The following is a 19,031-nucleotide window of genomic DNA, read 5'->3' as shown; positions in this document are numbered from 1 at the left end:
TGCCTGCTACAAGTAAAGGTATATTTGTTTGGGCAAATACTGTAATGACAACAACAATTGCTGATCGGAGTTTAATTTAAGAGTGGATATCTGGCCATTTGCCATGACTTTCTTGATGACAAACAAAATCAGTTCAGTTCTTACATCAGTAGCTATGGCATCATACTGACAAAAACTATTTTTTTTAATTTTGTGTGTGTGTGTATTTTGAAGATATTCCTTTTTTTCTGTCAGTCACATTATAAACCTTACCTATTGCTGCCAAGTGGCAGGCAATAATAAATAAATAAATAAATAAATAAAATAAATGGTCAAATAATTATTTCCATCTTTGTATAACAATTTTCAACATCGATTGTTGAGTCACTCACCCAATCCCAAAGGAAAATATATCTACGGTAATATTAGCTTTGAATTCTGTTCACTCAACAAACACAAATGAGCCAATGTTCATTCAATACATTTTGTAATTCTTAAATATTTTACTGAATTAAACATCATGGGAGGGCTATTTTTTGCATCATTTTTTTCTTCTTTATTTTAAGTTCCCTCTCCCTTTTGGAAGAAAGAGGTCAGTGCTTCCGCAAGTGAGGCCCTTTGAGTACAAAAAAAAAAAAGAAAGAAATAAAAACCAACTCATCAAGACTTCAAAGAATTGGATGGGAAGAAGGACGCCAGCTTGGATGAGTCATGCTGTTAAACGGGCGTGTCTTGACTCTTTATTAGCTCGCTAACCTGCATATTCCAACACTTTCTGTCTTAGTCTAGGTTGTTTTACAGGTTTCTCGCTGCTTTTTTCTTGTGCCTCTGACATTGCAGGGTCACTGAGGCGAACGTGAAATATAAACTGCAAACATTGATCTTGCTAAGATTTAAACCAATGCGGATGTGCTGTAATGGCAATGGTGGGAGCTCAAGGGAGCTTAATATGGATGTCACCTTTTTTCTTTTTCGTTTTTCTTCATTAAAACAAGAACAAAATATCTTGATGAAGACTTCATCTGTCAGGAGTAAGGACCTGGTAGGGATGGATCATGATAACCACAGAGATGTATAATTAAGTTTCAGAATAGAACAGGTCCAAGCCAAACCTTGACTCTTTTTTTCTTTTTCTTTTTTACTAGAGGTGTTTTTTGACCACTATGAGAAGGCATTTATTGAATGGTTTCTGACACAGTATGAAAGGCTGAAGAGTTCACAGCTTGAAATTGGTGGTGCAGTTCCTTAAATGTTTAAATCATTGAGTTGGTCTCATTCCTCTCCTTCAGAGGCCAGAATCTCCTCAGCACGCGACTCGCCATCGACTGAGAGCTAATGTGACACGAAAGCTCCACTGGACCATCATTCTCTTTTGCTGCTTCTCATTCACTCTCACCCATGTGTGTGTAGATTGTGTGTATGTTTGTATATATGCGTATATATACGTCGTCAGAGGGAGGCCCCTGCCTTGTTCGCCACTGTAATGAACAAATGCCTGCTGTCAATGTCTTCATCGCCCTGTGAATTTGGACCTCCTGCCAAACACACGGCATCTCATTATTTTATTGCTGACAAACAGCAATGTGTTCGGTGAAGATAAAAAAAAATATGAAATGCAGTGACATCTTTCTCTCTTTTTCGCTACCTACTCCTCATTATCCGTCATTTCTTCCAGTGCAAGTGTCACCGTGGTGTACTTACTGTCTCCTTTTTAATGTCTGCTGTTGAATACAAGCTTATAAATATGTAAATGATGGCCCTTTCTAACATCTTACACCTAAATGGGGAAAATAGAGTGCAAATGGTGAGGTCTTGGAGCAAAAGAGTAATTTTATACCTTATTACACCTCCCAGCTTCACACTTGTTGCTTTTACTCGCAACACTTTTCACAGTAAGTGCTCATCCAAATTTGAGCACATTTTCATATTAAATGTACTTAATAATATATTTGACATCACCCTCTTCAGCCTTCAAGGTCATTATGACCTCCTGTCATGTTTTACTCCCTTCGAACTAAACCTGAACACTTTTTAACATTCTCATTCCTCTCTGTTTCTTACAGGCTCTCGCGGCTCCTACAGTAGTCAGCATAGCCAGGAGCCCCTCCGACCCTTGGGGTCTCCAGAGCACCATATAGACCCCATATATGAGGAACGAGTCTACCACAACAAGGGTCTCATGAGGAGCCTCAGCCAGAGCCAAGGGCCTGACACTGGCCCTTATCGCAACAACACCGGTAGGCAAACGATTAACTTCATATATTGCATATCAAGATCCAATTTGTTCAGGTTTTGAACTCATTTGTCCCATTGTAAGTAACGGAAATAGAAGGTTGGGTGCGTCAGTAGATTTTGAGCGTCTATCTCAGTGAGAGTCGGGACACCCTTCCGTCACTGTCAATCCGACAATATATTGTAAATTAGGGAAAGACCGATTATAGAATCGAAGATTTGCTCATTTGAAGGCCGACAAAGCTGGTGTCTTACTGAGCGGTGAAAGCTTGCGAGCTTAGCAAATTTAAGGTTTTCATCAGGATTTGTAAGATGTTCACAGACAGGTTTTACTCATTTTTCACTGTCTGCGAAGATCTTCTGAAACCTTTTACGGACTCTGACAAAGCCCCCAAATTAACTACATTCGCATGCATTTGTCGCTCAGTGAGACATGGGGAACGTTTCATTTATGGATTTATTTAAATTTAAACTTCGTAAAAAAATTATGCTGGCATTGGGAACTTCCTACACTTTACTTTGTTGAAATTCATCATCATCATTTATTTCATCCATTTGTAAAAAATATAAATAAAAAAGACAATATAAAGCAATATTCAAATTCAAAGTAAAGTAAAAGAAATGAAAGGGGACAGAAAAAAGTAAAACTTTTTTTTCTGCCCCTGATCAACAAAAACAAAAACAAAAAAACAACACAAAATGAATGACAGTGATCGATCAAGACACTTTCAGTGTAACAATACTACAAAATAATTCAAAATAATTCAACTGTGTGTCTTTGCGCTATATATATTTCTGCAGTAATTGTGCTTTTATACAGTTAAAAAAATACAAATACAAATGATAAATTATGTTGAAATGTTGGAAAATTTTATTTACAGTTTATATATTTACAAAACTTTAAATGATCTATTTACTTACTTAGTTTTTGATTTAGCTTAAAACATGCTGATGACCCTAGAAGCTCCCTGCAATTGTTGGTATAATTTTTAAACAAAGCTGTCAATTATTTATTTGTTTAAATTTAAAAGAAAAAGTATTTTTATTCTCTTTTACTGAATATCGGCTTGAAATATCGGTTATCGGTTTCCTTGGCTACTAATAATTGGTATCAGTATCGACCTGGAAAAAAACATATTGGTCTGTCACTAATGATCGTCAACCCGTCTTTCGTCATTCCTCAGCGAAATGGGCGTCCATCAATGTTTCTGTCATTCGTCATCGTTTCACATTATTTTAAGGCTAAGCCTTCCTGCCCCAGATCAGTATGATTTTTTTTTTACATGATATGGGGGATACTGCTTTAAAATTCATCACATACATAAATGTTCAAACACAATAATGATCACTCTTGACAGAGTCGGCGAAGTATTTATATAACATGTTTATAATGATGGTTTTAGCTTTCAATGGTATGAAACTGTGTGCTATCAAGCTGATGTGCACTGTAAGACGTATTCATTCCCTCGACTTCCCTTGTGTAACGCCATTGTTACCAATGTATTTTTAATATGGCCTCACTGCGCTTATCTCAGTGCTGGTTTAGGTACGCCGTGTTAATCCCATTAACATTATCATACCCACATGAAAACACCCAAGTTGGTTCCGCCACATTCACAGCTCCCTTGATGTCATTAGCCAGCCTATCTTTAATAGCTATCATTAGCATTTGGGTCAGAACCATGGCAGTAAATAAAGTTGATCAGATGACAACAGCACGTAGCCCATCTTTCTTGGTACACTTCAGCGGTAATGGATCACTGGCTGAGCTCTTCTCATGAAAGTCTGTGTCGTACATGCGCAGCGATAGGATTGTCTTCCTGAGAAGCGTTTTAATTAAATAAGTGCACTTGAGAAGCGGTTAGAGCAAATTCACTGTTATCTCTAATTTACTGTTCCTTTTATTTGTAGGTTCAAAAGATGAGTGTAAGAAAACACACAAAGGATATTTGCACAGAGGCTCCAAAAAATCAATAGGACGCAAACTAAAGCTTGTACTTTTAATTGCAACCCTTGAGCTTCACAAGACGCCGCTCCAAAACTCCCAGCATGACGATTGTTTCCATACACAATTTCAACTCAAACACAATTTAAGGCCAACTATCCGCTAGATCAACAACAAAGACTCAGCCTTAGTTATGAAGAAAATAATTTGTATTGTAGGTGCAGTGACTATAAGAATATCAAAATGGGATTCATATTCCGTAGGTGATTGCACATAATGAACTGATAAAGACTGCGTTGATATGATGACTAGTAAGTAATTAATTTTGTCAGACTGACGTGATTAAGCTGCGATGGTTCAGTGGAACACATTGTACAAATTATCACTCATGGTGGAAAGAAAGGACGGCTAATTTGTGCTGTTCCTTCAAAAATGCTCAAAGTTGCATTCTCTGGTTGACTGCATGCTGAACGCCATCAATTCAAGCAATGTGAGCTCTCATATGTATTATTATTAGCATGTAAGTGAGGTTATTGTTTGTTAGTGATATGCATTCATTACCAATTCTTACTAGTACTGAATACTTTTCTCTATGTGCTGTTCTGTTTTCAAAGCAACTTTAGCTTTCTTTTGCTGCTCTTTCTCCCCTTCACAATCATGTTCACACAAATCTATTATTGTATGTGTGTGGGCATTGTTTCAGTGTTTGCTCATGGATTAAACCAGGCCAAGGCCCCAGAGGACCGCAGGTTAATGTGGCCTATTTCAAAAGATTATTCCTGTATGGTCACAATGTCTCTCTCTTTCACATATGGTTTCCTTTGTGGTGATATTGCTTAATAGCTTATGCTATGCTTTTCTTCTTGTCTCTGTCTAATAACGTCAAATGAGACCCATACCTCAGCTTGCCACTGTTGCAGCGTTACCTTAACATGATACAAATTGATCTCAAAAGACGGTTGTCTTTGTTGCTTGCAGTGCCATGCAAGGCAGCCTTTCCTTGATTTCAAGCAGCGCAGTCATGATGCTCCTGCTGTTTACATTCCTTTTGTTGTCTCACAGACCTCATTAGCTCCTCCGCATGAAAATCATTCATTGTCCATTAATTTTAGTCCGAAAAAAGGTCTTCAAAAGAATGCAATTGAAATAGTCACACAATAACAGCAGGCCAGGATACAATTAGTAAGTGTTGTTGCTTTTTCACAAAATAATCAAATATTGTTATTCTAAAGAATAAAAAGGTTCAACTTGGACTCTTCCAATACACAATATGGGCTCAGCATGGTTTGAAATTCTGACGGTACCATAAATCGTGAGCATAAATATTGCCATAAATAAAATCTAAATGTAGTACAACAGTTAAAAGTCTGCTCTTCTACAATTTCTCAAGTAACATCAGAGCAAAAATGAACTAATGTTAGCCATGCTAGTTAGCTAGGTAGCTAGTTTTCTGCTATAGTAGCGAGTCTATAATATCCATCCATCCATTTTCTTAACCGCTTAATCCTCACAAAGGTCGCAGAGTTGCTGGAGCCTATTCCAGATGGCTTCGGGTAATAGGTGGGGGTACACTCTGAACTGTTTGCCAGCCAATCCAGGAAGTCTATAATAAAAAACCCAATTCCAATTAAGCTGGGACCTTATGTAAAATGTAAATAAAACAGAATACAATGATTTTCAAAAAAAAAAAATCATCCGCACCTTTCCTTTTAACAACACTCAATGAGCATTTGGGAACTGAAGACACTAAACTGTTGATGCTTTGGAGGTGAAATTCATTCCCATTCTTGCTTCATGTATAACTTCAGTTGCACAACATTTCGGGCTTTCTATTGTCATATTTTGTGCATAATAATGTGTGCCACACATTAGACAGGTCTGGACTGCTGGCAAGCCTGCCTAGTTTTTGCATTTTTTTAGTACAAAGCCATGCTGTTGTACCACATGCAGAATGTGGCTTGGCATTGTCTTGATGAAAAAAGCAGCAATGTACCTGAAAAAAGACTTTGCTTGAATGATAGCATATGTTGAACTTCTCGCTGGCAACAGTCCGGATGGCCGTTTTTGTGTTTGACGTGATTTGAAAAACCAATTTGAAATGTGGACTCATCAGACCACAGCACACTTTTCCACTCTCAGATGAGCTTGGGCCTAGAAAAGTTGGTGACGTTTGTGGATGTTGTTAATATAATACCGTTTTCACTATGTATGATAGATTTTTAACTTTGTTGGTTTATGACCTTGCTGGTAACGTGCAGAGATCTAGATTATCTGAATCTTGAGATATGATTATGGACCATAGGTGATGAAATCCCTACATTTCTTGCAATTGTATTTTAAGAAACATTGTTTTTAAACTGGTGGACTATATGCTCACACAATTGTTCACAAAGTGGTGAACTTTGCCAATCCTTGCTGGTAATTACTAATTGAGCCTTTTGGAGATGCACAACCATCCTATACATTGCAACAGACTTTTTTTTATTTTTATTAAATTAAGTAGTGTTATCTTTATGAAAGAAGATTTCTTCGATACCGTTCTTGCTTTGGGATTCTTTTAAATTGTGTAAATGTACAATTAAAGAATTCACATCAATTAGTTATAGAAAAAAAATCATCCACCTTGTTTTCTTATCTTTCTTCCCTTGTGCATTTATTCTTTTTGGCGTGCTTTTTGTACTTTTTATTTTTGTTCTGAAAGCTCTCTAGGTCTACATAATGACTGACCACTGGGAATAGCTGCACATTTTCTATTTAATAGCTTAATGCCAGACCTCCACACAGCTCAAGTGGCATCAAAGCGGACAATGGGTGACTTGCTACATATTGTAACTCTGTAAGCCATTTTAAGCTATTCTTGGTTGATAAATATATCATTTATCATTAGACATTAGCTGTGCTACAATCAGTAAATTCACTCTTGAAAAGGAGGTTATACATCTGTCCAGCCGTAAACATCTCTAAATAGCCTCGCGAGAAATACTTAAAGGGGAAAAAGTTGATGTAATTGCATATCTTATTGTTGCACACCGTGTATATACTTTTACACCCCATTATACAGAAGAAGCACCCTACGCTGATCGCTTCTGTAGTTGTGGGCTATCCTATATACTTTATCACTTGCCAAGCAGACATGGCAGAGCTAAGCTGTAGCTGTTACTAAAAAATCATTTGCATGTTTACAAACATTTACTATAGGACATTTTGTGGCTCGAATTTGGTTTTGTGGTTGATTTATTTATTTTTTCTGTATAAAGGTAGATACTGTATGCTAGGTGTTGAACGGTAAGGTCTGTACCTCTGTTTTTGGCCATCGTTCGGTACATTTTTAATGTTTTTTTTTTGCGTGCATAAATAACACTTTTTTTTCTCTCTCAGAATGTTGTCTTTAATTTGCTTGGCAGCAAAAACTGCATATTGTAGTATACTGAATAATGTAACTAATTTCAAGATAATGGTTAAACACAAGGCTTGAATGATTAACTGCCTCTTTCCTTGAATAAATGTATGTATGTGACAAAACTACGTATTAAAAAATTAAATATGCAAGAATTTACACAAAAAAGACATTTTGTGTAACAGTTGTATTAAGTTTGAGTCAACTGATCATGATCATTACTAATTTATGTTCTTACAGATACTGCACAGATTATTTTCTTGTCTTTATCTTAAGTGGCATGGTTCATGTGTTTAAGAGCATTCTAGACGGAAACTTGTTGTTTTGCTTCTGTCATATTTCTTGTGTTTCCTTAAAGCTACTGGACATGTTTTGAGCAATGATTGCGGACAGTAAAATCTCTGTCCACAGTTTACACTCCCTTATTAAGTGAAACTGAAATTAATACATTCCACAGATTTGAGTATGTATCTCAAAAATTCTCTGGAGGCCATCGTCCTGAAAATATTTCTTAATTATTGACCTTTTCATAGCACTGTTTAAGCCAAAAACTGTAAAGTACTGAAACTTCAATGATGAATTTATTATTTAGTTAATTTAGTGTCAATTAAAACAAAGTACAGCATTATCTTTCTAAAGGCAGAATTTCTTATACTGTCTTACCATTGTGTTGGATTTCATTTTATTGTGCAGGTGTACTAAAGGTGATGCTTTAGGTACTAATGTAAGATAAACTCAACTCAACTATACTTTAGCAATTTATACCACTGCTGTACACAGAGTGCTGTACATCGAGCAAAATCAGGCAAAACAACAAAGACAGCTAAAAAATAACAAATGAATAAGACAGTAAACACAATAGGTGACTAATGGTAGACCAAAAAAGTGTATATATTGGTCATAGATCTGCTGTAAGAGTTGAACAGACTATGCTATATTTTTTTAGTGCTGCTCTCGTATTAATGTGATGCCTTTTCAAATGAGTTCACATGTTTGACATTACGCCAAAAACTACAATGGTTAGTTGTTATGTATTTATTTACGGACAAGGCATAATTATCGTCATATTGCATAATTACCCTTGCATTTTATTATTATAATGTCTATATTCGATAACTAGTTTTAACCTTCACGTTTATAGGTTTCAAATGCATAAAAATACCACATAAATTTGTTTATTGCATCAAGGCTTTTTGACTAAGTCAGCAACCTCTATTTAAACAAAATAAAAAATATATATATTTAGAAAAAACTGTTTCACTAAATTATTAAATGCTATGATTAAAAATGTGACCTTTGTTTTGTTTGAGTTGATTTCAAGTCGACAAAGTCATAATTTAAGCTTATAAAACAACATTTAGTGCCAAAATTTAAATCATAAACACACTGTCAGTTCAATAACATTGTAAACCAACACCCCACTGATAGCTAGCTCGTTTCCCAGTCTTGTGGCAAACAAATAAAGAAGATCCCCCCCCCCCCTTTTTTATGTTTTTATTTTTCCCATCTAAGAAACTCAGGCGCTGAAAGGCGATCCTTGAGGCTTCCCGTTCTGTCTCCCCCCGTTGGACATAGTTGATCAAGACATGTTTTGATCTGTTTAGTTCCTTGTCGTAAATGAAAACTGTGGCAAGCTTTTGCAGGCCATATAAAATGATGTAGAATTATTGTTTTCTATCCAAATTTCACCAATCAAATTCGCTGTTTCTACAGTAATCAGCTATGAACACTTTGTGGGAGGGAGACAAAAAAGACAAGAGGGATAAGATGCAAAGACAAGCTCATCATCAGAAAAGGAGGAGGACGGGAAGGTGATAAAGCTGGAGACATTTGGGGGAGGAATGGTGCATTTATTTGGCTTCTTCTCGCCAGAAGGCAGGAACATTTAATGGCACCTCTTAAATGGAGAGAATGATTTCCTCGCTGGAGAGCAAGAAAGGTAACAAAAAGGGAACGTGTGCCTACATCATACTGAAATATTTTCGTAACCCTGATCAGAGCTGACTTGGGGCGATGGTCAAAGAAGCATCAGAAGTTTCTTTTTGAAACACATTAAACATATTAAAGAAATGAAAAAGGTAGCACCGACATTAAAATCTTATATCCAAGTAGAGGACTTGAATCAAGCAGAGGTGACGCCCTGGAGGCTGACCCTGTTCATAACCGTTTTATGTTTCATGTACAAACCAGTGTAAGAACACAAACTTTCAGTTGCATGCCTTTGACAGTATTAATACGTGAGTCATATTGGTCACAATATGTCGTTTATCCATCATAGCAAATGCATTTTAATCAGAGAATGAGTTAAGGCGTAGTATCTTCAGAGCCTTTAGCCAAAGCAGCCCCCCAGTCACTTTTGTGTCAGTCCAGATCCGGGCCAACTGTGATTAGATTCGTTTGGCTCAGATCAATTTCTGCTTGGCCCTTGATCCTGCTGTTTTATTGATAGGCCCTCTGTCTTTTAAATAACAGTAAAAAGTCAGGCTGGAAACACATTCACATAGATTTCCTCCCTACCTTAAAAGGTCTGTTTCTGTATGTATATTTGTGCGACTTGGATATGTGCTCACTGGGTGATTTGTGATAAGAGCTTGGAAGCTGAGAATGGCCTTTTTTGCAATGCCTATAATCATGATTTGTTATGAGTGAGAGTCTGTGAGAGCCTGTACAAAACTCGGAACAGATTGTCTTCGCCCTCTCCATTAAAAGCACCAAATAAAAGTGAACTCCAGCACTATTGATACCATCTACTATAGAGTCAGTATTCCATGAAAAAGTCAGTCTCTAAAATGATTTATAGTAAGGCAAATTTCAGAGGAACATATGCCGATTTTTAAAGTTGACACTAATATGATGAAAGTCAAGTCTGATGAGGTTATTGCAATTTTTTCAGTACAGTACTATTGTTTGAAAGAATTACAGGAGGCAGGAGTGCTTTGCAACCATCTATGTATACCAGCAATGCACAGTCCATACAATAAATTCATGCAGACCATACACTTTAGCCTGCTGTCGTGTGATTGTATTTCCAGCCAGATAATTTTTTTTTTTATAAATTCCCTGCTATCCTTCCACTTTGATAATGTGCATTAAAAAAATGTTAAAAATCCTATTTAAGTATCTTTACTGGTTCTTCTTCACTTATCAAAGCTGCACATTTATGAATAGAAGACAATTTGAATTAAATGAATTGACCAGCACTCTCTTTTGCTGTTGACAAGTTGACTAGTTTGTACAACATCTAGCAAGTTAAGTATAAACACGTGTCATCACAATAAGTGCAATTGTATATGGTAAATTGAATAAACTGTTCCTACTATTAAGTACACCTCTGCAGAGGATTTAATTTTCCTTATACACTCTATAGGTGGGTCTCCATCCACTTATTTTAATTTGAACTTTCAAGAGTTGTGAAAATAAACTTAAATGGAAATGCTAGAAATTTGAAAAAAGGCCTAAGATTTCAAACAGGTTTTTACACTTGGAGGAGGTGGATTTCTCAGTGTATCAATAAAAGGAAAATGCAAATTTTAAGTTTTAAATAAACAGGTTTTGCTAATAAATGATGACAGGACCTGATACTCCTTTTCCTCCTCGCTCAAAAAGTGGATTGTTGTACTGCATCAAACGTTGGTCATTTTTGCTTTACTCACATTGTATATTTTCGGTGGATAGCTCACATGTGTTTGAGATGGCCTTGCATACAAGTACTTTCTGTACTCAAAAGACCAAGATTCCTTGTGAATTTGGGTTGGAAAAGAGGTAACTGAGGGGTTTTATTTGGGTTTTTAAAATCCCAAATCAGAGCATATTGGGATTTTTGTGCTTTTACAACAAATGGAAAGAGGCATTAATCACATTAGCGTTTTCACATTTTCACTAAATTTGCTTAAACATTTCAAAACATTCAGATGGAAACCCCATTTATGACAATGAGAGCGCCACTGCCATCTACTGTAGTGGCTGTGCAATTACATTTTCATACAGCCCCAAAAAACATGTCCCCCCTATATGAGAAGGACTGCAGTAAGGGGGTGTTACCATGGATTAGCATGCTTCATATCATATAAATGATGTCAATTTAAGGCACACACGAACAAACAACTACACTGCAGTACAACGTAGACTTTTGTCCTTTTTCTACATGGACATTAAACTTACCTCATACAGACAAGTGTACAACTGCAACGCTGCAAAACACTCGTATGCGTGTGTGTCAGCCATTGCTACAAGCTCTGGAACATCAAGAGCTATGTGTTGGCCTGGAGCTACTCCTAGGGATTAAACTAGGGAGAAAGTAATCCTCCCTCTCCTCCATATCCAAGCATGTATGCGCATGTGTACGGGTGCATGTGTGTTCACCTATACTAGCTCCTGCGGCCAAGGTTATATCTGCATGACCTCAATGCACTGCACACAAAAATGCCCCAGGGGCATACATGTTTAGACCATGTCAATCACTTTGATATTTTGAAGTTGTGAGTCGTGTGTGTGTGCGAGAGAGAGTAAGAGAGAGAGGGAGGGAGAGAGAGCGAGAGAGAGAGAGGGGTTTTGTGTAATCGTGCTGAGCGTTGAAGCGTGTCGAGAAAAAGGACATGTCCTCGGCTCTGATCACATAGTCTTCCACAGCTACAATAGAGGCGGCACGATGGAGAGACAGAGGGTGATTGGGAAGAAAGGCCGAGAAAAACACGGAATGAATGGATGATGAAGAGAGGATGACAGGCAAAAAAACAGGAAGCATTGGAGGGAGTTCAGAAAAGAGCGAGGGCTGCGGATTGAAAGGCATGAGGCGGGTGAGAGAGAAAGATGGATGGGGTGAGGATAGAGAGGGACGGATCTGGAGGGAGGTGAGAAATAAGGAAAGAAGAGAAAAGGGCAATAAAGCGATGGGGGAAAATAGAGTGACAGAGACAGAGTAGAAAAAAAAGAAATACAGGCAGAGATGAAAGTGAGAAGGAGGACGGATGCGGAAAGCTCGGAGGAGTGGTTTGATTCCCTTCTATTTCTATACAGTATTCCCCCTATCATACTTCTTCATGCAGCTCTTTCTTGCTTGAAGCTCACTGGCGCCTACGCTGGCTGCCTAATTGTGCTGGAATCACTGTGAAAAAAAAAATCTTTTCAGCGCTAATCTGCTAGCTATTTGTTTACTTAACACCAAAGCGAAGGAAAACAAACACTCCAAAGTTTGATGAGTGAGAAGTATTGACAGAGTCTTGTTGTAATTGTGTCTTGTCTTACATTTCACTTTGTCAAGAGTAGTCGGATGTGCTTTTAGAACTGTCACAGGAATTGGATTTGCGTACATTCGGTTACTGCTAGCAAATGTTTATGTGCACAGTTAAAGCAAAGAAAATATAATTTTCTACATCGTGTTGCCTCTCTGATTAGCCTAATTGTGTAAACTAATTGAAAAGAACGAATCAAACCTTCCGTATCCTTTCATTATCACCAGTTCACATATGTTTTGACAGTGGCAAATAGCAGGATGCTCAGATGTTTTTTTTTTACCTATTTGGCAAAATAATGCATATGAAAGATAATGTTAGATGATTTTGTTCTACTGAAATAAATGTACAGCGAACCCTGGATAGGGAACGAGCCCGAGTAGCAAATTTCCCTGAATAATTGACATTGACATCTCTGTGACCGGAGAATGGCTCATTTTAGACTCCAAACACTAAATTCAATGGTCAACGGTCAGATTTGTTCAATACTTCCCTGTCAGTATCAAAGTGATTACAATTGCCTATATTAATAGTTTAAACCATAAATACACCATAAATTCTGTTTTATGACACCGATTTCTCTTCATTTTTTCCCCCGCTGCTATTATGTGCACCCGGAGGTTGGCGCTAGCAATCTGCCATATTGCGTATGAAGTGGTTCAGTTAGTCTGCAAGGAGTTTTCCACAATGCAAGCTTTTATTCACAAACAACGACCCTTTCGGGCCGCTCGGCATCAAAGGCGTAAAACATCCAGGAGTCGTACCTTGAAAATAAAAGCTCTCCAGCATAATAACAAGGTTGCACCACACACTTAAAGATAACAGATTGTATGACACAGAGCTCACCATGAGTGCTCTTTGGGAATCCTGCGATGTAGCTTTCTGCTGCACTAGGATTTCACCAACCACACCCATTATGCCGCTAAAGCACTGAGCTTGAGAGGACAGCTGTGAGCCAACATAGCCAAGACATGGATGGACACGTGCTAGAGAGGCGAGATACAGTAAAAGTAAAAGCTATGGCTACACAACCACCGCTACCTAGCTGTTCTTTGACAACAAGATGGATAAGCCTTACGAAAACCTTGAACGCCAACAATACACCAGACTCAGCCATCCGGATACAGAGCTATTTTTTCTACAGCGGAGACAACACAGCTGCCTTGGGTAAAAACAAATGTGGCGGAGTGTGTCTTAACAAAAGATTGTGTTGGTAATGGTGATGGTAAACAGCAGACTTTTGTGTCGAACAAGAAGTTCAGTACTGTGTTCATGCTAGCTCTTTACATCCCACCACAATTCGAAAAGATTAGCATTAGCTCTAGTGCATGACATCATAGATATAAACACGAGACTCAATACCATTCATTTTAATATAACTGGCTACAGCTAACATATATTCTTAGTGTTGTGTGATGTTACTATACTGTATTGTAGCACAATATAAACACATCTTCCATACAATTTAATGCTGTAATTTTTATATTGGGTAAGCTTTGGAGCTACACTAATGTAGCGTCAGACACAGTAACAAAACAAGTCACATTTCTCTTACATCAACTTTGTGCCTCACTCTTTAGGCATGGCTAATTGAGTTAGCATCAATCTACAACCAATTTATGATCAATGCAACTGTTACACAAATGTGAAAGCTGAATTAAGTGGGGTTGGTCATGCTAAAGCTTCTGTTGTTACATTGCTAGTTTGAGTTACACTTCTGTACAGTAGTACACTAGCAGACTATGAACAATGAATTACAGGTTAACGTAGCAGCAATGCTACTACTTTGCGGAACCCTACTTACATGCCACACAATACTTAAAATGGATGTAAACAACATTGTACATTGCACTACATTACAATCTACACAGCAGCAGTGTACATTCCTGGAAAAATTGGCTTTACTACCATATATCTTAAACAGTACTTTTCTGCTAGATGTTTGTCCTTTATTGTAATTTTGTCTTCTATTTATTTAGCATTTGTTGTAAAATGTTTCATATCTGCAGTGTGAAAAATAATGTACTTTTCTTCTTATTATTATTATTGTTCTTATTGTTCTTGTTCTTGTTCTTATTATATTATAATTATTATTCTTAGTCTTCTTCTTCTTCTTCTTCTTCTTCTTCTTATTATTATTATGTAGTAATAGTAGCTAAAAATAATAATAAAACCAAAGTAGTTCTGAATTACTAAATACTGCAGCCATAGCCGTTTAAAGACCACATTTGAAAGTGAGTTTTAAAGTACATCTTTAGATATATATTAATTTCTACCCATTTTTAACAGATATACTTCCTTTGTAAAGGTCAAAATACACCATTCTAATATACATGCAATCACGAGTATGCATCTTTAAACATGCACCCCATGCTCATTTCCTTGAGGCTACATGGCCCGCAAAGGTCAAGTCATCAGCCAGAACACACCATTACCGGGACAAATGACGCATTCACAACTGTTTAGTTTAGCTTGTTTAGCTCTTCAAAGAAAAGAGCGCGCTAAGATTCAGTGTGCTACAAGTTTAAGGAACCCGTGAGCTTTTTAATCTTTTTAACCTACTTTTTAAACCAAATCAAACTATCCAAAATACCACAAAATACGTTTGCTGGTCATCTTTTTTCTATTTGTCCAACCACCAACTTATTCCACTTGGAGATTTCTCCTATTTCAGTGTCAAGTCCCAGGGAGGGTGCACTGGCAGTGTTAGCCTAAAGCCCCGGCTACTAATGAGACGTTCAGGAAGAGGGACGCATCACCGAGACAATTTAAAAAGGGGAGAAAAGACAAGGATTTGTTTCTGATGGGAGTTACTCTGCTTCATTACCCTCCCTAGCTCTGTGTTGACCACTGCTCGCAACCATTTCATCCACACACCTTTTTTCTTTTTCTTAAACTGCAGCTCACTATACTATCAAGAGAGTGGAAGGTTATTTTTTTCCTATCAGTTACCATGTCAGTTTATCAAGTCCTCAATAGGCCTTAGGCTCTTTTTTCCCTGCTTGTGTTATACAAGCAATCGAAAATACATTAATTAAGTGATGTTGTGATGTGAGTTAAAGGGGGGAGGGGGTGATAACAAGGAACAAGTGTATGCCACTTCTCAAGTGAGCACTAACAAGCAAAGTACACTCCGGGCAGACTTAAAAAGAACCCTACGTATATACATTCACTGGTCACTAGATCAGAAACAGCAATAAAAGAAAAAAAAAGCTACTTGTATGCAGTGTCTCGTACTGAAACTCATACTGTGTAATGACACAAACAACATATTAAAAACAAATCCTGTAAACTGTAAATACACACCAAAATATTTAACAATTGTTGTCCTGACCCTGCACCCCAATTTAGTTAGCAGGTGTGTCATCTTCTAAGGACACGTAAACACCTCCCTCAAAGACCCACAGGGGGAAATTTGGTACTAACTAATTACATCAGTTCATAGAATTAAAGTGCACATTCTTAACTGATGTTCTGAATGAGTTACCTGAACACTTTTAAAGATGTGGTTGTTTTCTACCAAATAACAATCCTGCCAACTGACAGGTGGTCACTCAACAAAAAAATTGTGTCCTGCACTTGTTTGTGTTCCGCTTTATTAGTTCTGCTGAGAATGCTTTTGGTCTTGACATTTCTTCAGGATATTCCTTTTTGATTTGGTTTGAAAATAAATGGACACTATTTTAACCAATTATTACAATTTATTGGTGAAAATTTGATTAATATCAATATGGCCTAATGTTTAATATTATTTTACAAATGCATTTGGGCCATTCTCACAATTCTGTATTTCTTGAAGTTTAGCCAATAATTGAGACCTTGTAAATTATAGAATATTTATTGTGTCTTAGGTTGAGGTTAGCTTTTTCACTCCCCTTCTCCGAGATACTAAGGAAAATATGCTGTGTCACGTGTGTGGCATCACATATGTTTTGTGAGTCACACACGTGATGCAGCACATTTGCCTCAGGATCTCTGAGAAGGGGATTTATAATTTATGAGGTCTCTATTATTGCCTAAGCTTGCAACCTGGCAGAACAACAAAAAATGTTTTGAGAATGTCAAACATGTGACCGGAGAATGGCTCATTTTAGACTCCAAACACTAAATTCAATGGTCAACGGTCAGATTTGTTCAATACTTCCCTGTCAGTATCAATCACTTGGATCGTTGTAAAGGCTGACAGGGGGTTCCCCCAGTGTTTTAAAGGCCTTCAGGCCACCAGAGTTTTCTTGCCCCACCAGGCTAAGTGGCATGCCCCACCTGAATAATAATCGCCACATACGCACACGCACACCCTCCCCCCCCGATCAACTAATATGATTCGCCGCATGTCTTCCGACTTCGTTCACCCGCCAATTTCCCCTCCCCCACTCCTGTTTGCTCTATAGGTATCTATTTATAGGTATACCTTATGTTGTGGTCGTTTGATTGTTTATGCACGCGTTCACGTCTCACATGTTGACTCCACTTTAAGTGCAATTTTAAAGGCTAATTCTCCTTTAAGAGGAGCCTCATTGAAATGTATCCCGGTCAATCACGACCCCCTCATTGATCTCTCTGATTTGTCACATAGTCTTTGAAGAGCGCGTTTATGGGTGTGTTTGCATGAGTGTACTTTTGTGTTTTTGTGTACCTTGCTTCTTATGACAGATGAGAAGGATAAGCCACCCCACTTTACACACATATGCACGCACGCGCACACACTCACCATTTCTCTCAGTATTTTTACAGCCGGAGAAACAAGGCCCCCAGACTCACATTAACACCTTGATATATCGCCGCTCCTTTGCTCCCACACAGGAGCGAAGGAAGGTGACAGCTCCAGTGCCCCTGCAGAATGCTTACATCACCAAGCAATTCCCCATTCAATTCCCATCTCTCGCTAAATGCACAAAGCTTGGTGTTTTTACATTTAGTTTTATGCTTTGCAGTCGTTATTGCTCACCGAGCAGATGTCTCATTATTTGGGCAAATAAAAGTTTATCCAGTTGTTTTCCAGCTACACGACAAGAAGGAAACAGTCCCTAGTGTTAAAGTGGAATTTAGTAGCTATTTAAGAATGTTCCTAAAATAAGGGTGTCTTTAAATGCGAGTACAATATTAGCAGTTGTTTAAATGATTTTTGCACAATATTTGTCATTCTCTGTCTCTCTCCCTCCTCCAATCCCTGTGGTAAACATTGGTCTTGTTAATCCTGGGCATGTGGCCAATATTTATCAATCCATATGGAGACATGCCTGTTTGTTCCTATCCTCTGCTCTCCTCTTCCCATCTCATCAACTGTCCTTGTAGACTTCTCCCACCGTCTCCATGACCATGTCCTAAGTTATGTCCTTTGTCCCTACTTTCCTGCCATAGCTCCCTCCTCCCCTGGTGTCGACTCCACCCCTTTGCAGCGAACAGGAAGTCACGGCACCGGGACGGGAAACTACAGCCGTGGCGGGACCAACAACTATGCCACGGTGGGACCAGGTTACACCACAAGCGGGGGAGGAGGCGACATGTACGGATCGGACCCGTACGTGGCGGACCCTTACCGCACCTTGCAGTACTGCCCCTCGGTGGTAGAATCACCTTACAGCAAATCTGGGCCAGCCCTGCCGCCGGAAGGCACCCTGCAGCGCTCACCTTCTATTGACTCCATTCAAAAGGACCCCAGGTAAGATTATTTATAAAATCTAAAGTTGCACATACTACAATATATTAACTTGTATTGAACGTAACATTCAAATGCACAAGTCTCAGGTAAACAGAGACAGATTTATATTTATCTCATGGCTATGGCCTTGGGGAAATATTCTAGAATTGATGAATGACGACACACAGCACACTGAAGAGAAAAGCTGATCGCGGTCAGAGCCAAGTGTCAATAACCTTGGGTTGTGATTTTTATTTTTATTTTTAGACGAATATTGACAATGCAGTACATGTATATTTTCAGGTACAGAATGTTAGGAATAAATCCATGTTTACCTCTTTTGAGTTTTGTTTTTTAGGTTGGGTTGTTGGTTATTATGTTATGCTTATGCAGATCTGGGAGTCATTGTGTTTTGGATGTATTAACTTATGCAGTCCCTTATGATGATAATGTGATGATCATATGCCATATTAGCAACTCTTGCTTTGCCAAGTTTTATGCAGTTAAGTATGTTCCTTGTGATGAGAATGTTGTTATGTTATTATGCAAATGTACCTTATGGTGAGAATTGTCTGTTGCTATGCAATTATGCAAATGTCCCTTATG

General features: G+C 38.0%; 1 protein-coding gene across 5 annotated transcripts in view; it reads left to right on the top strand.

Moving 5' to 3' along the window:
- ctnnd2a (catenin (cadherin-associated protein), delta 2a) overlaps positions 1-19,031 on the top strand; it is a 245,897-nt gene that overhangs the window by 117,426 nt on the left and 109,440 nt on the right. For 4 of the 5 annotated variants that reach the window (XM_077554314.1, XM_077554313.1, XM_077554309.1 and 1 more), the window contains 2 exons: positions 2,043-2,216; positions 18,080-18,446. In XM_077554314.1, the coding sequence (XP_077410440.1) occupies positions 2,043-2,216; positions 18,080-18,446 (541 nt within the window). The remainder of the gene's footprint in view (positions 1-2,042; positions 2,217-18,079; positions 18,447-19,031) is intronic. The other variant, XM_077554312.1, reaches the window with a different exon arrangement.

The sequence above is a fragment of the Vanacampus margaritifer genome, chromosome 20 (genome assembly GCF_051991255.1).
Source record: "Vanacampus margaritifer isolate UIUO_Vmar chromosome 20, RoL_Vmar_1.0, whole genome shotgun sequence".
Taxonomy (NCBI): Eukaryota; Metazoa; Chordata; class Actinopteri; order Syngnathiformes; family Syngnathidae; genus Vanacampus; species Vanacampus margaritifer.
This window is presented reverse-complemented; position numbering and strand designations above follow the sequence as displayed.